Source organism: Artibeus jamaicensis, unplaced genomic scaffold (genome assembly GCF_021234435.1).
Source record: "Artibeus jamaicensis isolate MK-2021 breed Jamaican fruit bat unplaced genomic scaffold, CSHL_Jam_final scaffold_537, whole genome shotgun sequence".
NCBI lineage: Eukaryota > Metazoa > Chordata > Mammalia > Chiroptera > Phyllostomidae > Artibeus > Artibeus jamaicensis.
Window position 1 is genome coordinate 16,826,032 of NW_026522047.1, and position 25,270 is coordinate 16,851,301.

Genomic DNA, 25,270 nt, shown 5'->3' on the forward strand with positions numbered 1-25,270 from the left:
GATATATATGTAAAATCTATTACTACCAGTTAGATAATGGAAGAGAAAATCCCATTTAAAATAGCAACAGAAAAGATAAAATATTTAAGGATAAATTTAACAAGAAACTTTAAACCTTTATGCAGTATCATAGATCGAATAGTGTGTGACTCCCCCCTCAAAATTTGATATATTGAAGCCCCAGTCATAAGAACCTCAGAATGTGACTGTGTTTGGAGACAAGGACTTTAAAAGATGACAGCAGGCCATTGTGTGCCCTAACTCAGTCTGACTGGTGTCCTCACACGACTAGGGGACTAAGACATGCAGAGAGACACTGGGGGAAAGGTATGTGAGGACACAGCAAGAAAGTGGTCATCTGGAAGCCAAGAGAAGAGGCCTCTGGAGAAACCTTGACCTTGGAATTTCAGCCTCCAGACCTTAAGAGTAAATGCACATCTGTGGTCGACGCCCCCAGAGGTGGTATTTTGTTATGGCAGCCCCAGCAAACTCATACAGCCCATAACCAAGGCTGCTCCTGAAATACGCAAAAGCCAACTTCAGCAGCCCTCCCTAGTTCTTGAGTAGGACACCTCAACATAATCAAGGTATTAAATTCTCACTAAGTCTGTGTATAAATGTAATGTCCCTGTTAGAGTGCTAGTAATACCTTTTTTCCTGGATGTAGACAGGGTGATAGGTGAAGTTCATATGGAGAAACAAGCCATGCAGCATTGAAGAGGAAGGCCTATGAGATTAAAACATTCTATAAGGCTTCTATAATTAAAGCAGAGTGCTTCTGGGGCACAGGCTAGAATAGAATGGAATGGAATGTCTAAAAATAGAACCTAACACGTATGGAACTTTATGAGAAAGGTGGTGTCCCCGATCACTGGGACAAAGCTGGGCTTTTTTAATGGTGTTGGGGCAACTGTCGAAGCATTTGAAAAAAGATGAAATTAGATCCAGGCCTCCTGCTATAAATAAAAGTGAAGTCCAAATGGATCCGACATCTAAAGAAAATGAGAAACTTTATATGCACCCCCAAGAATAATAGCTGGGTTGAATTCCTGCTTATGATCTGGGTGTAGGAGAAAGCTTTCTACGAATCAAAATCCCTTCACAATAAAAGAAAATACTGATAAATTTGACAACCAAAACATAAACTATTGCAATAAGCAGACTCAAGACAGATTGTGATAAAATATTTGTAACATACTAATATAGCATAGATTAATATCTCTAATGTACATTTTTAAGTGAAAAATGGAAAGACCAAAAACGGGCAGAAGACACAAGCAGACAGCTCACACACACGCGCAACAAAGACATTAAAATGTCCTCCAAAATACATGAAAAGACAACTCACTTTCACCATATTAAGATAAATGTAAATTAAAATTGCACCAAAATACCATTACTTGCCTATCAGAGTGCCCCCAAGTATCAACAGCTTGACAAAATAGTCTGTTCTGGAAGCTGCAGGCGAGTCACTCTCAGAGGTTGCTGGTGGCAACACAAAGTGGTACAGCCTGAGTGAGGGATGCTCGGCAGTGACAAGATGACCATACCTGGGTTTCCCCTTTATCACCCAGTCCTTCTTCCACTTCTAGGAATTTATCCTGGAAATACGCCTTTAACAGAACAGTTTATATGACTGGGTTACTCATTGCAGTGTTATGGGTGATGGTAAAATATTGTGAACTGCCTGAATGCCCAGACATGAAAGATTGGTTGAATAAACTATGGTGCCATTAGCTGTAAAAACACATGAAGAAGATCTGTATAAACTAAAGTGCCGTTAATTCTAGGGTAGAGTGAGAAAAGCCAAAGGAAAAGAGAGACTCTGTGTGTGTGTGTGTGTGTGTGTGTGTTTAAATAATGAAAATGAAATAAGGAAGCGTGTGTTTTTTCAAGAAGCAGCAGGAAGGATAAGCTGGAAAGAATGAATCGCTTCTCCTCCGAGGAGGTTAGTGAGAGCCCGAGTGCGTTGTAACGTGCACGTGTAGGAAGATGCTCCTCAACCCTGGTGAGCCTCACAGACATGCTGTGGAACGGAGAAGCCAGGCACGCGTCTAGATGACCCCATTTAAACAGAGATGCGTGCACCTTAGTGCACATGTGTGATACCTCAATACATTCCAAAGTTTATTCAAAGGCACCTGTACCTGTGTCAGCAGTGGCAAACTCATCTCGATAATCAGAGCTGAGTAGTTGTGGCTGGTGGGCTCCCTTCTCCCAGGTCATTGGCTAAAGTGGTTGACCTCGCCTGAAGTGTCCACCAAGGTGCCCGAGAACCAGACCCTATACGCCACATGGCAGAGTCACTGTAGGGGCACGGCAGAGTCACCAGCTCAGGTGCCAGCCGCCTGCTGCCGTGGAGCTGCTAAAAATGGGATATGGTGAGGGGAGAGAGGGTGTGTGTGTGTGTGTGTGTGTGTGTGTGTGTGTGTGTTGGACAGTCAGGGTTCTTCTAAAGGGTTAAGATGGGGGATTGATTTAAATTGCTGTGTGGTGCTGTCTTTGGGGGCAGGGGTACAGAGGCCGATATTTGCCCCCTTTTGAAGATACCAATCAGCCTTCAGGCTGTGTAGCTAGATGACCAAAAAAGGCAAATTGGAAAGTGGTAACCACCGCAGCCAAAAGAAAAGGAGAATGTTTGATTGCAGAAGTAATTTAAAGGCATTGAACTGTTTCATAGCATGAGTTTGTTTGGAGTATAGGTTTCTGGTGGCCTCAGGGGCGGCTTTATGCCTTTCGGGATTTTTTTGGTTCAGCAAACGAAGCAGTTTACGTTTCAGGTGGCTCTTGAAAAGTAGAAGGAGCAGTTGTTCTTTTGATGACTTGGTTTGGGCAGATTCCATCACTGTGCTAACAAGAAAATGCATTTATTTATCATACTAAAAAGATTTATTTCTACAGAGTCAGATAGTAGGGAAGTCATACTGCTACAGGATTATGTAAAATTTCAGTTATAGCATATGAGAAAGTTTAGTATCTTCAAAAACCTATTTTTTACTTCAACATTTTTCAGCTCAAGAATAAGTGATGATCCAAGTGGTAAGAGCACCTTTTCCTGTAGAAATGTTAGAAGCTGTGGATGAATTCCCTGGAAAGTGCTAAAAAAATCTCCTTAATTCCTAATGCCACTGAATATCGTTTCATGGGGAAAATAAATTCTGAATCCTAACTCCCAGCAGCAATAACAGATTTTAAATCTCTTCCTCCCTCTTCCCGTGCAGTTGACCATATGGGTTGTTTGAGTCTTTCTGGCCAAGGCCGTAAGAGCAGGAGGGATCCTAAGGGCCCTTGGTCTTGGGGAGGCCACCTGGGGACCCTGGCAGGAGGGGCGGGACCTAACCCCAGCGAGGGCTCCCAGAGCCAGCCCTCCCCTCGATTCTCATTGCATTGGCAGTGGCTTTGCCTCTGGAGGTTCCTGACCGTGCTAATCATTAACTCCTTAGGTTCCTAACATGTAGAGCTTTTAGGAATGGCTTGAGTTGTTTTCCCTCCTTCTTCACTGCTGTGAATAAACATGTTTGGCCTTAAGTATTCACTTGGCAAAATGTGGATTGTACGACCTATTCCTTTTTTTTTTAAACCTATTCAGATAGCGGTAGAGATCCTGGAAAGTGGGTAAATACATTAAGGTCCTTCGAGGAAGGATGTTCATAAGGTATAGTCACACACCACCGAACAGCTTTTTGGTCAGGGTCCCGTGACATTGTAATGGAGATAACAGGTTCCTGTCACCTAGTCATGTGCCAGCAGCCTTAGCATCGCAGGGACATGTGGCTCACGTGTTGGTGCTGACTCTGGGGCGGGCGGGCTCACCGTGCCACCAGCCGGGGGAAGCACAGCCCGTGCGGTTGTAGAGGTGGCTGTCCCCTGAGGGTCTGTGCAGGTGCGCTCCGCTGTCCCCATAGCAGCGAGTGGCCTAACCGTGCGTGTCTTAGAATTGTCCCTGCTGTGAAGCTCCCGTGACTGTGTGACTGCTAGCACACGGCATAAAGTCTGTCCCATGACACATCCTGTTTTGTCTGATTCGCCGCCTGCACTGGCATTGGATTTTATACTGTTCGCTGTATCTACCCTCTCAACTTTATTCACTGTGCTTCCTTTTGGTTTAAAGTGGGTTGTGTCTATTTAAAACGTTTATGGTGGAAAATTCATTATCATTCAATAAGTATTATTAACTCTGAAATGTAAAATCTTAGCCAGGGATGTACAGTGGACTTGTCAGTGACGATGTATGTCCTTAATTGTGCTTTGGTTTCTAGTAAATGAAGAAATTAAGACTAGAGGAGCCATAACATCTCAGCCTAACAGATGTGCTTTGCAGACTCTCCCCGGGCTGTGTTGGTGCTGTTCCTCTCGGGCCCAGGTCACCTGAGGTTCTAAAGAGACCGTGTTTCCCACGGCATCCGTTCCTGAGGGAAAAGCAGCTTTTCATTTGAATGGTGCTTTCGAGTTGGCTGTAGAGCAGGGATCGGAGAACTTGTTACTTACAGAATATGTTTCAGCTTTACTGTGGCGTTGATTATAGATTTTCATCATTCTCACTTTTGTCTTTTTCTCTTTTCCAGTTCTTCCTCCAGTGCTTGTTCCAAGACACAGTGAATATAACCCGCAGCACAGCCTCCTAGCTCAGTTCCGCAACCTGGGGCAAAATGAGCCCCACATGCCGCTCAACGCCACCTTCCCGGACTCCTTCCAGCAGCCCAACAGCCACCCGTTCCCTCACTCCCCCAGCAGCAGCTACCCGAACTCCCCCGGCAGCAGCAGCGGCACCTACCCGCACTCTCCGACCAGCTCAGACCCGGGAAGCCCTTTTCAAATGCCAGGTCTGTTGAAATGCAGGATGATGTTCTGCGGGCCAGTGTCACCGGGCCTGGATGGGGAGCGCCTTTCCGCTTTGGTACAGGGCGCTGTGGGCCAGGTCTCAGGACTCGGCTGTGGGGGGAAAGGAGACCTTGTAGCCAAGTAATAAGTATGTATCACGTTTTACTTGTCAGGCACAGATGCTTGAATGAGTTTTTATGTTTCATTTTGAAGGGTTTGGAAACAGCTGCATCCTTCTGGGAGTGGCATCGTTCTTACAGCCTTTGCTCTTGATAAAAGAGAGAAAGAGAAAAAGAGTATGTTGCACACATTTGTTTTAGGAGAAACACAGGCTGCATCAACATCATTTCATACACAGGGAAAAAAACCTGCTATAAGTGCAACCTCAGAAAAGATATTTCCTGAGGGATCCCAGTCCCCTACTTAATTAAATTCGTGTAAACGGTGACGTAATCCCAAGAAACATATACTTTAACAACAAAGGGATTGCAACAGGAGTACTGGAAACCATCTGCTTGTTTAACTTAGCAAAGACAGAAAACAATTATACTCCTTTTTTAGACTTAACGGATGGTGTAATATTTATCAGAATAAATGATTAATTAGGACATTTTGTTTTTTAAGTTAATAGGTCAATAAGCAAGCGCCTCAGAGAACAGAATTGATTAGTACCAAATTTCTTGCCAGTAGACCTCCAGAAACACACTCTGAATAAAGGTGTACTTGACATCTATATACTTCACCTTTGTAAATGAGCAGCCAAGCAGCTTATTGGCCGCTGAAGTGCTTTTTAAGTCAATTCGAATTCTGCAGCAGTGCTCATAGGGCCTCAAAAACTGGAAAGTGGCCCCCATTTGATACTGCTACCTTATATTTTTATATCTATCGTTTCCTTTTCTTTTAAGCCTGGTTACTTTGTATCATTTTGTTTGTTTTTTAGGATGAGGGTGGGAGACTGATTAAAGATTAAGTGAATATCATCTGCTGATGTCCTACCCACCCCTGTCCACACCCTCCCAAACTTGTGGGTTTGATGTGCAGGCTAGTGGGGAGGACATGGTTTCAGAGGTCTTCTGAGCAGTGGCAAACCCAGGGCAGGTCCAGGAGGGAAAATATGGAAGGTTATTGCTTGATTTTACGCTTCCTCCTCGGCGGGATTACGGCCTGGGCCAAGCAGGGGGATTAGGAGAGGAGAGAGTTGCCGGTGGCAGGGGGTCCTTGGGGGATAGGGGTTGCCACCCATCATTCCCTGGTCCCTCTCAGGGGTGCTGATGCCACAGGATGCCTGTGACATCTTCACCAGCGTGTTTGCCAAAATGTATTGAATTTGGCCAGAGGAGGCGGCTCTGTGTCTTCATTCCCGGCTAGAAGGAAAGCCACGTCATTGTTCCAGCTGCAGGGAAGAAGCTGAATTAAAGGAAGCTGGGGAAGGGGTGAAAAAGGCATCCAGAGAAGGTCCCCACAGTCCTGTCTTTGTGCTCCGAGCCCTTGCTGGGGAACAGCTGGGTGGGAGGTCAGTGGGTTGTGTGATTCAGATGAAGCGTCAGCCTCAGAAGTCGCTGTGCGTGGAGCTGTACTAGCTCTTTGCACCGGTAGCTGCCTTGGAGGTTGGAGCACTTACGTGAGTTAATCGAGCTTCCTCCCCAAGGTCAAGCTTGGCTCCCTGCTCCGTTCTAAGCGCTGCCTGGGCTCACACTGGCCAGTGAAGAGCTCGTTTTTGGCAAGCCCACGCCCTTTATTTTATGTAAGAAAACAGAAGACCTGCGTTATGTTCTTTGTTTCAGAAATCAATGCTGTTTGCCTCTTATTTGTCCTCTGGCTATGACCTTCCAGGAGAAAAATATATGTAAATTCTGAAATTTAGAAGATGCAACTGTGTTAAACTGATTTGTGTCTTACTATTCTGCTACCAGGGATTTTAAAACTAGTGATACGTCAAGTGGGTAGGGAGAAGGTAGAGAAGGTGGCCTTAACAGATTGCCCGAAGTCTCAGGAAATGGACAGTTCAAGGCAGTAAGGCGACCGGAAGGAGACTCACTGGTGGTCCCTAAGAGCCCAGAGGGTCCGTGTAAGGCACCCTGCAGCCCCTTTGGTTAAGAGGCCTGTGCAGTTTTCATAGGACCTGGGGAGATGCCGAGGGCCTGCCCACGGGGCCGGGTCAGAGGTGGTTTGAGTGCTTGTCTGGTTGTCCGACAGCAGTGTGACCTGGGGAGGCAGACAGCTTCTGGAGCTGGCCCGGAGCGCCTTTCCTCTCCCTGAATTGTTACCGAAATTCACGAGAGAGGAGTAATTTTCAGAAAGCGCACAGCGAGTCCAGCGCCTGGAGCATCCAATCTTCAGACGCGGAGGTTGAAATGGCAACTTTTAATCTCCCAAGAATTTCAGCACAGTAGAGAATATGTATGTTCAAAGCGTGTGTGTTCATTAAGGATACAATAATTGTTTTTTTTCCTTTGTAGCTGATACGCCCCCGCCTGCCTACCTGCCTCCTGAAGACGCCCTGACCCAGGACGGCTCGCAGCCAATGGACACGAGCATGATGGCACCTGCGCTGCCCTCGGAGATCAGCAGGGGAGGTGAGAGGGGCCGCCGCCCACTGCCTTTTCTGAGTCTCAGGTGTATCTGTTCACAAAATCTTTCTCTCACAAAATCTCATTAGCCTTTGAAAAGACGGCGCATTAAGAGAAGCTCCGTAGAAACAGTTTTTTGATACAAAACACACACTCACTGATTTCACTCATGAAGGCCTGATGTCATGGTGCTTCAGCACTCGGTCGTTTTGATTGGTGACAAAAGGATATTTTTCCGCGAAGGGTAGAGGGGATTGAGAAACAGTGAGTGTGTGACCGTCCTGAAGAGGAGTTTCCACTGGTGATTTCCAAAATTAAAAGTTCGTACAACGACGCTTTTGTTATGTGTAAAAAGAACCTTTCCCAGAAGGTTTTTGTAGTTAGGGCAAGGATTCCTGAACCCCATCTGTTTTCTAGCCCTCTCTCTGTTTAGCTACAAACTAATAGCATTAGTTTCTTTCTTGCTGTTTTCATTTGTTTCTGACCTTGCTACCAATGGAAGGGAGGCTTTCGTCTTTCCTGTTTTTAACCCGGGAGAACTTGAAGCAGAAGCGAATGTCTCTTTCCTCTCTGTAGTCAAGAGTGGGTCTGTGTGCAGCTCTACACACTCCTTGGTAGTACTGCAGGGCCAAGTTCAGGGCGCTTGAGCACACAGGGCGCTCAGGTAACTAGGTGCTGGGAAAGTCACTGTGCACCGGCGAGAAGTCGTGACTAAAACTCCCAGCCAACCTCTCCTGGAGGGACAGTGCTTCACCGTGCGCCCTCAGTACATGGCCGGGATCTTTGAATTTGTGTAAATTTTATGTGATTTGAAGTTAAGATACAGTTTGATCACTAGGTACGGCCTACTGCATTCTCGTCAGTTTCTTAATTAAAATTGGGGATGCCTCGGACTTTGTCAGACTTGCTTGTGCTTTTGAAGTTGTTAAAACTGGATGATGAACTCAAAGAACCTTTCTTAGCTGTTCAGTGTAGTGAACTGTAGTGTACACCTTTTTAATCTGTTAAAATTTTTCCTGTCTTTTCTGTTGGCTCTGATGATCTCTAGAACATCCTCTCAAACGTATAATTATGAGCCAACAGAGTCTGGTTGGAGAATATAACTCCTGTCTCACGCATCTTTGGGACTTTTGTTTGGGGAACAAGAGAGCGGGAAAGAAATGGGCAAGGCATATAGACACCTAGGAGCACATGGACCTCATGCTGCTATTCTTCAGCCTAAAATGTATGATTTCAGGAAATCGACCTTGAAATGGTTTTAAAACTTTTTCTTTAAATAGCTTTAAAATTTTTTCGCGTTAGAATAAGTTTACAGTTAATGTTTTCCTGAGGAAGGAATGCTGGCTTTTTTGTTGTTGCTGTTTTGTTTTTGGTGGTTTTCCTAGAGCAGGGGTCAGCAGACTATAGCCTACAGGTCTGTTCAGGCTGTTCATTATAAATAAAGCTTTATTGGAACACCCTGTGTTCATTCACTGCAATTGCCTGTGGCTGCTGTTGCAGTACTAGAGTACAGTTGACTACTTGGAGTAGAGATTACATGGCTTACAAAACCTTGTAGAAATAAAGAGCGTCAGCCTCAGACCTGGATGATTAATATTTTGAACAACCTGATAGCTGATAAAAAGCCTTCTGTTAATGTTGCAGTCTTCTTTAAGATTTGGCACTTATAAATCACTAAAATTTTGTTCTTCTTTATACAGCAAATTGATGAGGGGTGGTCACTTAGCAACAGGGAAGATGGCATGCATTTTGGCTCTTCTGCTTAGGTATATAAAGCAGCTTTATATTTGTGTGGTTTTCTTTTTTTTCATATTTTTTATTACATTTATTGGGGTGACCTTGGTGAGTTAGATTATGTATGTTCAAGTGTATCTTTCTGTGGGTACGTGGTCTGCATGTTGTACCGTGTGCCGGAAGTCCAGTCCTCCTCCGCCACCCCCTCTTTGACCCCTTCTGCCCTTCACTACCTCCCACCCCCCCTTCCCTCTGGTCACCACCACACTGTGTCGTCTGTGTCTGTGAGTCTTTATCTGTTTGTCTCGTTCATTCATTTGTTGCTGTCAGTTTTATATCCCACATATGAGTGATCGTTATCCTTATTTTCTGTACCGAATTGTAAAGTAAAAGTGCAGGTTAATAGTTATGGAGGTTGGTGTTAACGCTATAGAAGTACTTTTCCCTTAAAAGTTGTGATTCATGCCTCCAATGCGGATTTTCTTTTTTTTTTCCTTTTTAAATGACTGTACACTCAAGACTTCGTAAACCTGAGATCATTAATGTGTTGGCATACTGGCTATATACGGTTTGTACTCCTGGACTCTCTAACGGTATGAGAGGTTTCACTACAGAAGGAACTTATCTTTAGAACCTTTTAGCTCCAAATATTTAGAACCACGTTCTGTTTGGAGATTTGTTAGTCTTAAGAGATTTGACCTAACAAGCTGCATCCTGTCAGTGACGCTGGGTAATTTCCACGGCAGGCCCGTTCTGGGAATGGGGAGATGGAGCACACCTGCTGTGCATGACTGGGAGCAACTGTGAGGAAGTCAGCCCGGGATCTGGACGGGAGAGATATGATTCATTCCGCAAGCGCCGGCCAGCTGGCAGGACTTCTTCCTCAGTTGGAGGGCCGGGGCCGAGCTGGAGCTCTGATGGTTATTGGCAACCTCACGTGAAGCGAAGTCACTTCTTATCAATAATTAGAAACTGATTTTTGTTGCTTTGAAAGAGCTCAGGCAAACCAAGGCTTTGTTGAGAGGCATTGCTTGCCATGCCAGCGCCTTTGGCACATTTCCTGCCCGCTGTTGTTCTTTTCCCCTGGTTGTTTCTTTCGCTGACCGCCTGTGCACTTCTTTAGATGGTGAGCCAGGCTCTGTAATGGGAGTCCTTTCCATCTTGGCCCGTTAAGGGCACCTTGTGAGTGTTCCGCAAACGCCGTGGGTATGCTCACCTGGCTGGCATCTCGGGTACCTGACAGCCATTAAAGAAAATGGCTTTCCAGCGAAAGGATGCCACACGGAGGGAGTAGTACCTGCTTTAGACATCCCAGAGTGACTCTGTGCATTAAAACAGCCGCCACCTGGCCACAGCTCCGTTCCCGACCGAGAGCCAACCTGACAGTTTGGTTTCTGAGTGCCCGGGGCATAACCACGGTTGACTCTAAGCTGTTCTCTCCTACAGATGTGCAGGCGGTTGCTTACGAGGAGCCAAAACACTGGTGCTCTATTGTCTACTATGAGCTCAATAACCGCGTGGGCGAAGCGTTCCACGCCTCCTCCACGAGCGTGCTGGTGGACGGTTTCACCGACCCCTCCAACAATAAGAACCGTTTCTGCCTTGGGCTGCTCTCCAATGTGAATCGGAATTCCACTATTGAAAACACTAGGCGGCATATTGGGAAAGGTGAGTTCTCGCTTGAACCTCTTCTGTCTGTGCGTCGCGTCCCTATTCCCCCAGAACTGTCTGTCTTTCCTGTGGCGAACCAGTGTAGTATCGCCAGATCATACGCACGCACTACAGTTTATAAATGCTTCTCCAATTTGTATCATCAGGAAGGTCACCTCCCAGTTAGTGTGTTTTGTGGGCTACCAACACGTAATGTTTAGTAGCAATTAACAGAAATGGTGCTTTGCTATTTCAGAGCACCGGTCTAGCTGCGGGATAGGATTGCTGTTAAAAGTTACTTACAACCTAAAACTAAAAGCAAATTAGATTAAGTAAACCTAATGTATTTCGAGTGAATACCATAACTCACCGAAGGGAAAAGAAAAAGAATAAACTAATCCAGAACTACTTGCAAATATAGTACTTAGCTATATATCCTTAGTCTGGGTAGAGTGATTATAAATAAACCCTGAACTGTTTTTAGTAGAATTAATTATTAGTAGCTGTATGCATGAAACAGTTCTGAAACTTCTAGATTCTATTATCAGATTAATAATCAATCTATGACTTTTTTTGAAACCTAGGTTTTCAGTGTGAAATAAGAGACACGCAAGTGTGAAAGAGGGCAAAGAAATACACCTTGTGGAAGTGTCAGTGTGAAATTGATTTAAATGTGTGTATGTGTATGTTATGTAAATGCATGTGTGCCTAGATAGACATGCAGATAGTTTGTGATCTGTCTGCCGAGAGGGCCAAGAGGCAGAGACACCCAGAAGCAATAACACATCTGGTGCCCGGGCCATCATCTGGAACACCATTTCCTCCTAAGAGGACCAGGGCTCCTTGGAGAAGGGGCTGACCCCCAGGCTGGGTCAGGTGGGCACAAGAGGAGCCTGGAACACTTTGTCAGAGAGTAACAAAATGCTCATGCACATGATGGGCGCGTGTCACAGGAGCCAGAGTGGAGGGAGGGACTTTCACTGGCCACCTCTAGGGTAATCTGAGTGCCAAAATAAGTACCATAATGATTTTAAACCACTGAAAACCAGTAATAATTCAGAAGTCCACGCTAATAATGAATAGATAGATGCATGAGTGGGGAAGGCTGGTGGGCAAACGCAGAGTGAGTGCTGGAGTGGGGAACTCATCATTTCGTGGCCATCAGGGATGGCCAATCATCCATGGATGTTAAATATAGAGAGAATTTTTAAAATGAGAATCGGGATCTGTGCCTGGTCTTAAAGTGTTTCTTCACAAACAGCCTGTTAGTTTCAAGGGAGAATGAAGATCAGTGATTATACAGGGGAGGAATTGGACAGCATCTTGACTAGGAGATTGGAATTGTCATCACCAGGGACAGACAGATGGATGTCACATGGCTCCACATGCGATGCCCCACCAAGGAAATAACATCACCTGTGGAAGATTCCAGCTGTGAGCACAGAGCTGCATCTCATAATCAGGAAACTTCAGACAAATCCAAAAGAAGGAGTGTTTTATTTAAAAGGGTGAGGAGAGACTGTCTTCTCCCAAAATTGTCAGTGTCAAAAACCAAAGGTGTGAGAATGTTCCAAATTAGAAGAGTTTAGAGAGAGATGACAGCTCTGTGTCATATAACCTGACCCTAGATGTGATCCTGTACCAGGCAGGGGAAAATATTACAAAGCCATTATTGGGGCCAACATACAAAACCGGAATATGAGCAGCAGGTTTTTAAATGATTATACTGATGTGAGCTGAACTGGCATTGTTGTGCGCTGTGCCCATGTGAGAGAATACCCTGTTCTTAGGACCTGCACACGGAAGCTTTGAGGGATAAAGGGCCATGATGAAATCGACTCTTCAGAAAGAAATTTTACATATATGTATGCATATATACATACAGAGTGGGGCATGGTTTACAGTTGTCACACACATCAATAGTACATTAATTAAGAAATAAGAATAGCAGAATAAGCTGTGTATCACGAACTCACAACTGTAAACCTACTGGTGCCCTGCTCTGTGTGTGTGTGTATATATGAGTGTGTGTATTTATATATGTAAAACAATCCTGCATTAGAGTATTTGAATACAAGCTCATGTGTGTTGTGTGTGTAGAAGAATAGAGGGGGGGAGGTGTGAGTAGCAAGCATGTGGAGTGAATTGTCACCATAGATGAATCTGGACAATGGTTATATGGTTGTTCCTTGATCTGTTTTTCTATTTCTGTAAGTTTGAAATTGCCTACAGGGTAAAAGTTTTTTTAAAAACAAACCATGGCCCCAACTGGTGTGGCTCAGTTGGTTGGGCATCATCCTGCAGAATTTTTAAAATGAGAATCAGGATCTGTGCATGGTCTTGAAGTGTTTCTTCACAAATAGCCTGTTAGTTTCAAGGGAGAATGAAGATCAGTGATTATACAGGGGAGGAATTGGACAGCATCTTGACTAGGAGATCACCAGGGACAGACAGATGGATGTCACATAGCTCCAGATGCAAAAGGTTGCCGGTTCAATTCCCAGCCTGGGCATATGCCTGGGTTGCGTGTTTGGTCCCCCGTCCGGGCACTTATCACATCGATGTTTCTCTCTCTTTCTTCCTCCCTTGACTTCTCTCTAAAAATAAATAAGTAAAATCTTTATAAAAATGACCTATGACATTTGGAAGAGTGGACCAAATTAAAAGGTTATTTAATAGATGCTTAAAACACACTGGAGATAAATTTTAACATTTAATCCTCAAAAACAAACAAACAGCTCTTAAAGCAGGAATTGATAGATAGTTCTTTAATGTGATTAAGAAAGAAACATCTGCCCTGGCTGGTGTAGCCCAGTGGATTGAGTGCGGGCTGCAAACCAAAGGGTCGCTAGTTTGATTCCCGGTCAGGGCACATGCCTGGGTTGCAGGCCAGGTTCCCAGTCGGGGCCAGGTGAGAGGCAGCCACACATTGATGTTTCTCTAACTTTCTTTCTCCCTCCATTCCCCTCTCTCTAAAAATAAATAAAATTTTTAAAAAAGGAAAAAAACATCCGAGCTACACATTTAATGATGAAATGCTAGAACTTAGGTTTATAACATACAAATATCTCTTTCTGGGCTGTAAATCCCTGAAATTATAAACACAGTTTTGCCTACATTTGGAGCAGAGGGACATATCTTTGATTAAGCTCTAAAGTTGGCCGTTACCCCAAAGTAATAAAAAGCCATTGTACTCTGGGACATTTCTATTGAAAATTGGGCAGAAGAGAAGAATCCTGAGAATGCTGTTATTTAAAATTGTTCCAGATGCCTTGACTATTGTATTGTAGAATTACGGATAATGGAAATAAGCCAAAATGATCATTATTTGCAGATGATAGGGTTCATTAATTGGTTCCTAATACTCTTGGGATAGATTTTTTTGGGGGGGAGGGAGATAGATTCTTGAAGTGAAGTCAGTAGGTCATAAACTCTTGATCCATTTTGCTAGATTACATTCCAGAAAGCTTTAACTAATGCCCATGTGCACCAGAAGTTCACATGCCCCTTTCCTCCTCCACCCGTGGCCGTGGTACTTAAGGGCGCTGTGTCGACTCAGACGATGTGGCGGTTTATCTAGAAGCCTCCTGTGTTCTAGTTGTAGAGATTATATGTCAGTTTCTTTCAATCTACCAGTTAGAAAACACACTCGAAGGGAAAATTACATTCCCAATAGCAACAGAAGACATAAAATTTTTGGATCAGCAGTATATGAGATTTGTGTTAAGAAAACCAAGTTTTACTGCAAGAGAAAGAAAATCTGAGTGAATAAAAAGGCAGTCTGTGTTCCTTAACGAGAAGGCCTAATATCATAAGCACATTTTGAGGGTATTCCTCCTTCCTAATTTAATTTGTAGCTTAAAACAATCTATGTCAGAATCACATGTTTTTTGAAAGTTGAAAAATGCATTCTGAATATTATAAGCAAGTGAGAATAGCTAATTTTTTTCAACGCAAGAGTAAAGAAAGTGTATTTGATGTTAGGGTTCCCAAAATATTGTGCAGCTACAGTTAAATCAGTATGTAGACAAAACAGTGGAATAAATTAAACTCAGACTATACTGTATTTTAAAATTTAATGTGTGTTAAGTGAAGCATAACAGATCAGTAGAGTATCTTCTAATGGTCCTGCAGCTATGAAGCCGGCTTTGGGGTGAGGCTGCAGAGAAAAGCCCCGACCTCACTCCACGTATGCAACTAGATGAATGAGTTGCATTTTCAGTTAAAGGCAAGCTAGCGAAAAGCTAGACGAAAACATTTGATCAGAGAGGTAGAAACTGTCTAAGCATATAAAGCAACAGGAAAGATCCCAAGAGTAATACTTCAAACTTCAGGAGGTTATAAAAACACAGAAACAAAAGCAAAAGACAAAGGACTAGTGGGGAAACAAATAAATTATATGTGCAATTCATAAAAAGTAAAACGATTAGAACCCCGGTGCCACAAATAGGTAAGTGATACGAACAGTGAATTCATAAGAGAAACACAGATGGCTAGTAAACACATGAAATCATCATGCCAACCGCACGTGCAAATTTAAACAATACTGTTTTTCAGCTCTTAATTAGGGAAGTTTTGGTTTTTGTTTTGAACTCAGTCTCAGTACTGGCCTGGGTGATACGAGAAGGGCACCCAGACTACTCGTGAGGGGCGTGTAAATTGATACAAGCATTCTGGAAAGTCATTTGGCAAAGCGAATCAAAGTGTTCGATCCAGTGATTTAACTTCCAGGAATCTCTCCTAAGGATATTATCAAAAATGATCCAATTTATCATGGCATTGTTAGAGTAGCTGAAAACAAGTGTGAACACAGTGGTCTGGTAGGGGGAGGCTCGTTCACGAAACGGCTGTATCCATGCAGTCAGGTCGATATTTGAAATGTTTGCAAAGGAAGTTTAATGAGACTCAGAACCTAGGGCAGCGTGTCACCGTGTCAGCAGTTATTGCCTGGAGGTCACTGAAGAAATGGAAATACTTTCTGCTTTATATTTTGCTGTACTTTCTACATTCTCTTTTTAAAATGGAAATTTCTCATTTTTATAATTAGGAAAAAAAAGAAAAAACTCAGTATGCACTGTTAAATTTTTTTCTCTACATCAGACAGAAAAAGGAGCTTTAGCTGCGGTGGCAGCTTGTTACAGAGAGTCTCAGCCATTGTATGTGCACAAAAACACAACATGCAGTATTTTGTGCGAGACAGTAGTTCTCAGTGTTGAATAAACCACGCAAGAGTTACCTGCAAGGTAGACAGATCATTTAAAGCCAAATGGGATGGGACTCTTTGCTGGGTGGCCTGTAATAAAGCAATCTCCCTAAATGGTATGGGGCTTTGTCAGAATGGTCCCCCCCCTCCTTTTTTCAAAGGCTGGGGTAAGATCAATTTCCTATACTCCTAGCAGTCTGGCCCTCACAGGAAAACGCTTGGAGCAGATGGTAGTTCAGTGAGATCAGATTCCGCACAGTATGAGTTATTTTTCTAGGGTTTTTTTTTCCTCCTGGACCTTACATCTTGCAGCTCTCAGCAATACTTCCTCCACCTGTGGCTTCCTAGTCCTTCTACATCTCTCGATCCTCCCTTCTCCCACCCTAAAAGTTTTCAAACAGCTTAGCTGCAAAATAAATGCAAGCAAGCTATGTGATAAGTGGGTACAGGATCCATCCCATAACAGGGTCCAGGTTTATTGCGCTGTACTATAAAATGGGAATATGCTTTTTAATCCATGGCCAAAAGGGCATTAAACACTCACCAGAGTGATATTGCTGCACTTCATTACTGATTTTTAGGAGACTTTGTCATATTATTTCCTAGAAACCTAGACACGCCCGTTGACATGTGGACCCTATTTTAACTAATACAGTTAACTAAGATTCCGTCAGTTGTGCAAGACTTGGAGACAGTCTGCCGATCTAATTAGCCGGAGTTTCAGTCCATGCAAATTCACATAGCGAAGCAGCTGTAAGCCACGGGATGACTAAGTCTGTGCTGCGTCTGCCCGCAGGAGTGCATCTGTATTACGTCGGAGGGGAGGTGTATGCTGAATGCCTCAGCGACAGCAGCATCTTTGTGCAGAGTCGGAACTGCAACTACCATCACGGATTTCACCCCACTACCGTTTGCAAGATCCCCAGTGGGTGTAGTTTGAAAATTTTTAACAACCAGGAGTTTGCCCAGTTACTGGCTCAGTCTGTGAACCATGGCTTCGAGACCGTCTATGAGCTCACAAAAATGTGTACCATACGCATGAGCTTTGTGAAGGTGAGTGAGTTCTTGTTCCTCTGGTTGGGGTTTGACACACCTGTGCTGTGTCTTGTCCCAGTGTAGAGATCTGTATCCTCTTGGTATGAGTCCACAGAAGTAAACTTGTACTTCTTATCTAGGCATTTATGAGGAGAATACAGCAGGTCCTTGAATCATGTCATTTCATTCAACGTCATTTTGTTATGACAGTGACGTAATACCACAGAAACTTAACTCTTGTTTATATCAGTTACCCTGTGATGAGATTGGTCTCGTTATGTGTCATTTCACTTAAAGTCACAGACCACTGAGTGAGGGCTTACTGGGTCACTGGCACGTATAAATGTGAGTGCAAGGTGTCAGTACTACCAGGCTTTCATAACACTTCTCGTTTGGATAGCACTCTCTCAGCTGTTCTGACATCATTACAGTGCATTACAGACTTAATATACGCAGTTCAGAGGCCCGGCTCTCTCATGAGATCAGTTCAACAGACACCTCTCCCTCTCTTTTCTTTCCATTCCGTGTTTTTAGCGCTTTCATGATGATAACAGCTCTTGCTTTAGTTTCAACAATAAGCAAGTAATCTTTTTGTAAAAATAAAAGTTTATCACACGGGTTCATTTTCAATTGGTCAGTTTTTTTAGTGATTCCAGTAAACCCTATGATTTCCTTATAATTCAAAAGCGAGTAAGGCCTCTACCCAAAGATAAATAGATGCCTTAGCTCTAAAACCGTCTTGCAGGGTTTAAGGAGGGGGGAAGTCAAAGGCATCACTCACAGTAATTGATCTCTTTGCTGCCTCCTCTTTTACGAGAAATAAAAATGTTTATGATGCCATTGAAATGTTTAAAAAGTTTAAAACATCCGATTGGATTTCATGGGCCAGTAGCTTGTTCTGGTGACTTGGCTGACTTGTCACTGTGTTCTCAAAGATACATTTTTACCCTCTGTTTCCTTGAGAAGCAGAATTAATTACATATTTGGGTGAGGCATGCAACCACCTTTCATGTGCTCTCCTCAGAAGCTCACCTAGCTTGTTGGGAAACCTGTTTTGTAACGTATTTATTACAGAGGGCGGTTCGGGAGCCCGACTTTGTGAGTCATCCTCCAGATCACAGATACCCTTCCCGGAACATCTTTTCCCCCCGCTTCTTCTTTGAATGTTACTAGCAGATTCTCAGCGCGTTCTCTTAGTGTCGTTTTTCCCGAAACGTAATTCTACAGCTCTTTATTGCTGAGTCTGGTGCTTTTTTTAGTATTAAAGGAAGTTTTTGCCTCTCGAAGAAGTTTACCTATATGTTTCGTACTGATACAACTACAAAGACCTTTCTGTCATCCATTATTAACACTTAGGTTTAATTTCTGATTTCGTGTTTTGGCTAAAATGAATTTTAAAATGAGGATAGCAACTAGCCAGCAGTGTTCTGTGTTTGCTGGTTTTATTGCCGTGGAGGAAAGAATCCCTCTGGAGAGGAGGAGACCCAGTCGGGTTCAGGCCGCTGTCTCAGCCGTGTGGTTACGGCCCAGGGATTGGTTTTTTTCCCCCTGATCCTCGTGTTCCTCATCTTGAGAGCAGACAGATGGAGTCGAGAGTCATGGCAGTCATTCCTAAGGTCCCTTGATGAGTCTGTCACTACTGAAGGACCATGCTAGAAGAATTGATGACTCTCTTGCTCGCTCAGCTTTCTCCTCAAACTTGTTTCCTGTCAATTACCCAATCAATTTTAATTATTTTACTTTTACACATTTAAAATTATTTACTCCTCTGCACATGAAAATAACCTTTACACTAAAAGTGTTTATGATGTGAGGCTATGCGTTAAGAATATATTAGATTTGATTCATTCAGCAAATATTTTGAGCACTATTCCAGAGAATCAGTGTGAAGAAGAAAAAGCACCTAAAGTTTCTAGCTTCAAGATGCTTCTGGCCTTGAATTACGCTGTGGCCGGTGCGGGAATGGAGAGTTGTGTACGATGTGATGGACATAGCCGAGAAGCTGGATTTGGAGAGTGAGGAGAAACAAATCTGGTATTAAAACTGCTGCTGACGTGATCAAGGGCGGCTGCTTGCTGTACATTAGCAACAAACACTTATGCAACTTTGTTCTTTGTTTCCGTAAGGACTGCAGACCTCGCCTCTCACACTTGGCATCTTGAGGAAATGCTAACAGAACATTTTACTCATATTAATAGCCAGTCTTGTACTATTTTTAAGATGATCACTTTTAGACTTCAACATAAAATATATCTTTTGTAAGTTATTTGCATGGTAAACTCCCCATATCTGAAAAATCCACGTCAGTTCAGGTGAACAGGTGTTCCTCCAGAGCTTCTGTTTTGTCCCAGTCACTGGGTTGGATGTTTGGGATTGAAGATCAGCAAGACCTGGCCCCACCTTCCAAGAAATGGAGCCCCGTCGGCTCTGCTGTGCCCCGTGAAGCAAGGTCTTCTCAGGACTTCACGTTCCTGTGCCCACCACGCCAGCGAGCCATTCGTCTTGGCAGCAGCAAAATTACCTCCTTGCATAGCGACTTTCTTCTCCGCAACCTTTGCGTCCTGATTCAGTAACCCTGAAGCCGTCTGGCAAGCTCTGTTCTTGTACGAAAGAAAAATGGGATCTGTTGATTCAAGGCAGCGATTAGGTGTCCATAGCGGCTTTTGGATGTGCACGTGCCCCTGCCAGTTTTGTTTAGAGATTGAAAGCTCAAGAGCTCTGTGTGGATAAGAGGACTCTCAGAGGCTGAGTAGGGGAGACACGGAATGTTCGTTTGTCTCACGTACCTTTTCCCTCATTTTCTTGATGATAAAATGAGAATTTAATAGTATCTATCACAGTACTATAAGTAACATAATGGGAATGAAAACGAAAGTTAAAAACTGCCTATTAAAACATCCTTATAGTGTATTTTCAACCTTTCATTCCCCAAGTCCAAGGTTTGCTAATCCAGCATCCATGGCTGGGCCCCAACCATGGACACACCCATTCCCTGAAAGCGCCCAGCAAACTGAGTGTGTGTTTGTGTGCCCTAGCATTTGTCTTGTGGAAAGCATCCACATCTTCGATTATGTGAACTGTTCTTACTTAATAAGTTTACCCACTGAGTTAAGCAAGTTCAATGACCTCCAACCTGTCGTTTCTAGGGTTGGGGAGCCGAGTACCACCGCCAAGATGTTACTAGCACCCCCTGCTGGATCGAGATCCATCTGCACGGCCCCCTCCAGTGGCTGGATAAAGTTCTCACTCAGATGGGTTCGCCTCATAATCCTATTTCATCTGTGTCTTAAGCGGCCTGAGGCTTCTGCCTCTTGAAAACTATTGAGCCTTGCATGTACTTGAAGGGTGGATGAGTCAGACACGATTGAGAACTGACAAAGGAGCCTTGATCATACTTGACTTCTGTGACCAACTGTTGGATTCAGAGATTTAAAAACAAAAAACAAAAAAAAAAACCTTGGTAACATACTGTTGATATCAAGAATCTGTTTAGTTTACATTGTAACATTCTGTTGTAAAAATCACCTAAAATGAATACTTTTAGCAGGACTTTGTGTATAGTTAAAGGAGAGATGGCCAAGCCAGGGACAAATTATCTGTTGGAAATCCGGTCCTAAGAGAGTCTTTTGTGTTTGGCACTTTAAGGTCATCGTTTGGCAGAAGTTTAGCATTAATAGTCTTTCTGAAGTGTGTTTTTATCAGGTTTAAAGTCTTCTTTAATGGGTTTTCATAATATTTTTAAACTATTTGTTTAGCAATGGTTTTTGTTTGTTTTTTTAAGTAAAGGTTAATCTTGATGATATACATAGTAATCTTTCTAAAATTATATGCTGACCATACTGCTGTCAGAATAATGTTAGGCATATGCTCTTTGCTGAATATATATGTACAGAATATTTGGAGGTTAAGAATGGATTAGACTAGCGGATTTAGGAGCATTGGAGAGGGTGGGGGCCAGGGAAATGACAGCTGCAGATGTAGAATATACTGTAAAAATTCAGTTTGTTGCTTCAGAGAAACAAACTGACGCCTGAATTTTGCTGTGTTTCAATTTTTTTTTAGAGATTTTTATCCTACTTTTTTTTTTTTTTTTTGCATCTTCTGTTTCATTCGCTCCCAAAAGCAGTTATGCAGCTGGTTAATTCATATAACTGTGAGAGCAAATGGATAATTCCTGCTTTTCTGAAATTGACTGCAGAAACGTTTCAATACCAATTGTATGGAGCGCTTGAATTTAATAAGCAGTTTTTATGGAGTTTACAGTACAGAAATAGGCTTTAATTTTTAAGTGAATTGTTTGCCAAACTTAGTAACTCTGTTAAATATTTGGAGGATTTAAAGAACAATCCCTGTTTAAGTCCATTTCAGACTTTTTAAATTTTTTGTACTATGTTTGGTTTTATTTTTCTTCTGCTAATCTTTTATATTCACTTACGCTCCCGTACATTGAGTACTTTTATTCCAAAACTAGTGGGTTTTCTCTACTGGAAATTTTAAATAAACCTCTCATTATTGCTTACTTTGATTAAAAATGTGTTCTTTCCTTTCTTTACACCCTAGACTTTATGACCTATAAGACTCACTCCTCTTTTGAAGGACTTTTGTTAAATATTTGCCAAATGTAAAAAACTAAGCTACCAACACAGACAGGGATACTGAATCACGAAGAAAGCAGCGTCCCTTTGAATCAGAAAAGAAAGGACACGTGGAACTTTAAAAATTAAAGATACGCAAACTAACATAACCCGGAATTCCTGGTCTAGATGTAGGAACCCTCTTCTGTGAGGAATTGCAGCAGCAGCGATTATTAGTGGGCGCCATTCAGTCAACCAAAAGCACCCCCGGTTCCCACACTTCACTGAGATGCAAAGGTGACGGTGAGGGGTCTGGAATTGGGGGGAGGGATGGGAACTACAGCTGCACTGAGACGAGATGATTGCCGCAGGTCCTCAAACATCGTTTTGTTCAACTTCACTTTGTTGTAGTATCGATGTGATGCTATGGGAACTTAACCCCTGTTTACATCAGTTAACTTGGTACAATGAATCAGGTAAAATTGGTTTTCGTACTGTTTTGCTTGAAGTCACAGGATTCACTGGCATTAAGTGAGGACTTACTATACTTTTGCGATCTACCAGCCTGGGACCTTCTCCCATCCCCTGTCCTGCTCCCCTAAACAAAGTTTGCTCACAAAGGATGAAGATTTGAGGAGACTTAAGATTTTTCTTTGGCCAACTAGATGCCACTCTTTCTCCTTTACCTTTTTGTGCCTCGTTCCCACAATTATTGCCAGCCCCTCTTATTCTCCAAACTGTGACTCAGCAGGAATGTTTGCTGCAGCTTGCTGTCTCCGGAAACACCTTGCTGCAAATGGAAAAAAGGTGCAGAAGAAGACCTCCGTCATAACACAGATTCGTGCGTGTCTTTGGTGGGTCACTCAGCTTCTGGGAACCTCTGGTTCTGCCTCTGTGAAACAGATGATGCTGTGTTCTCACCACAAGGTCGAGGTGAGGACATACTGGAAGAGAAGTATGTGTGACAGTACCGTGGAGACCTAACTGCCATGTAAGTATAGGGGCTCCTCTTACTGAACCCTTCCCCGTACTCCGTTTTCCCACTTACCTGCTAAGTCCTTTCTGGGACAGGCGATCTGGTTTGATGACCATCATTGGGGAGATACAGTAAAAGATCAGTAAATTAAAACAATTGGACTTCAGCAATGAGGCGTCACTGGAAATTGTCTACAAATAAAGAGCTCAGGGCAGGATTCCTCACCCTTTTCCTAGTGAACAGCTAGCTGCCTTTTGCCTGATGGAACAGTTATGCCAATTGTGTGTAGGAGTGAATGCTGGTAGCTTGGAGATGTACTGGATTCAACCCCAAGAGCATCCAGTAGATTGGAACCTACTGGATTGGGGCCCTAGGAGCAGGCAGCATGGTGCATAGATCAGCCCTCTATGCTCAGGGGCAGTTATCTGTATTCGGTAAAATCTCCCTGAAGACCACTGTCATCAGCCATAGGAGGCTGTATTAAGTCTCTTGGAAGTTTTCAACTAACAGAATGAAAAAGTCAAAGCAACTATGTGTTTGGATTACTAGCAACAACAAGCTAGTTCCAGTGAAACAAAGCAACGTGAGCTACTATTTATTTCACAGTAGATGTAGTATCAGCTCCTCAGATGACAGGATGATTGGAAATGGAAGGTTCCGAAGCTGCTGCAGACTCACCTCGTTGAGTTTGTAGTATCGAATCTACAGCACGTTTCTTAACTTTTCTGCACCTGTTTCTTCATCTGTAAAACCAGAGGCAATAAATTCTATCTCATGAGATTACCATGTATAGATCTTTTCTATAGATAACTTTCTTTTAATCAAAACAATACATGATTACTAAAGGTGTTTCAAGTCCAAGAAAAACAGAAAGAAGAAATTAAGGTCTCTCAGCATAGAGATCCCCATGCAGCATGCTGTAGGAAATTCAGGTCTAAAGGTTCCTTGTCTTAGCTCCGTTTGTTAGGCAGTTGTTGGCACCAATCCCGTACCAGCTGCTGCGAGATCCTCAGACCTGCCCTTAAGGAGCCAGCACCCCAAGGAGGAGAGTCGGTGGTGTGCCGCTGAGTCGGCAAGGGCGTGGCAGGGACCCAGAACTGGACCAGAAGGGTCAGAGGACTTTTCAGAGGAGATGGTGCCTGAGAACTAAGTGCTCTGTGCTGACTGGGAATTTTATAGGCAAGGATGGGAAGGGGGATGTGCTCCCAGCAGAACAGGGGCGAGCCTGGCACATTTGGGGGCAGTAACACCATGTACTGGAGTGTAGAGCAACCGGGATGGTATATGAAAGGGGACAGGTAGGAAGGGGCCAGGTCATTGAAGATCTTTTGTATATTAGGAATGGAATTCTCCCCGACCCCCCGAGGATTTGGGGTCCTAAATGTCTCAAGGAAATGGTTTCAATCACCCAGGGATTGAACACTCCAGGGTCCCGGAGAGAACTGACAGGGAAGCACACAGATAAGGGGCAAAGAGCTGACAAAGTAGGAGAGTCGTAGAACCAAGGGGAGAGTTTCGACAAGGAGGGCTTGATGCACCAGGTGACCAGCAGAGGATTGGGAAGGAGGAGAACTTAAAAAAAGTTTACACTTGGTCCTTAGCACGTCTTTGGTGGCCTCAGAAGATTGGGGGAGTGGTATATAGTGCCACATTGTGAGGGTTAGAGAGTCCAGACTGACAAAGTACAGGCAATGAGTGCTCGAATCTAGAAAAGTTTATTGGGAGGAGGAGAAGAGCAGGGCCATGGCCTCTGGTTGCTGGAGAGGAGTGAATGGAAGGGAGGCGCGGTCAGAACCAAGGGCTGCAGCACACCCGTAAGAGGATGCATGCCTGCGTGCTGACGTCATCCACTGATGGGGGCTGGGAACTGAGGCTGGGCTGACGGACAATGAAAAGGCCAAAGTCATTGCTGTGAAGACAGGAGTCACCTGGCAATGAGCTCTGGCTCTGGAGAGCATCAGTCACCTGACTACGGTTGGGTGATGTGGCCTCCAGCAGATCCAGTCTATGTGGCTTGATGAAGGCTCTGGAATTTCGGGATAGGATCAGAGAAAAGGGATATGAAATTCCTGGAGTTGGGGATTGACAACACAGTCCTGGGGGAATTATAGGGGCTAATGACTGTCACTGGAACGAAGGTCTGTGTGGTCCAGGCTAAGATGCAAACTAGGGACAAGAAGCCAAACGGGAGCTGCAGGGAAGCTGAGAGGAGAGTGAGGAGCACATTGGTGTGAATGGACCCAGCTTGCTCTTATTTCTTCGCTCACAGAAATTCTGGATTCTCAAAGAAAACAAGTCCTGAAGCAAGGCCCTCCACGAAGGGTGCTGATATGGTATAAAGGTGTGACGGGCATTCACTGGAGGAGAGAGTGTGAAGGAACCAAGGCATAGGTGGAGAGGAGTTGTGGTTTTGCTCGTCATTCCATCACCAGATAGAGCTTAACTCATAGCAGGCACTCCGTAAGGAATGAATGAATGAACGAATGATATGGTCTAGTGGCATGGGCACTGAAGTCACTTGGGGTGATGCAGAAGGCACTGACAGGTTGCAGTGGAATTAGGGCAAGGGCTGACCAGAGGCACAGTGGGGAAGAAACAGACCGTCAAGAACCATGAACTGAACATGCTCTGAAAAGGAAGACACATGGAAAAGGAAGCCAGAGAGGAGTGAGTCTCCACCCACCCTGCAAGCAGGAAAGGAGCCATT

General features: G+C 43.8%; 1 protein-coding gene across 3 annotated transcripts in view; it reads left to right on the top strand.

The window, feature by feature from the left end:
* SMAD1 (SMAD family member 1) overlaps positions 1-25,028 on the top strand; it is a 65,667-nt gene extending 40,639 nt beyond the window's left edge. For all 3 annotated transcript variants that reach the window (XM_037162357.2, XM_037162359.2, XM_037162358.2), the window contains exons 3-7: positions 4,566-4,823; positions 7,281-7,397; positions 10,572-10,793; positions 16,775-17,031; positions 20,160-25,028. In XM_037162357.2, coding sequence (XP_037018252.2) covers positions 4,566-4,823; positions 7,281-7,397; positions 10,572-10,793; positions 16,775-17,031; positions 20,160-20,303 — 998 coding nt within the window. In that variant the 3' untranslated portion in view covers positions 20,304-25,028. The remainder of the gene's footprint in view (positions 1-4,565; positions 4,824-7,280; positions 7,398-10,571; positions 10,794-16,774; positions 17,032-20,159) is intronic.
* The last annotated feature ends 242 nt before the right edge of the window (positions 25,029-25,270 follow it).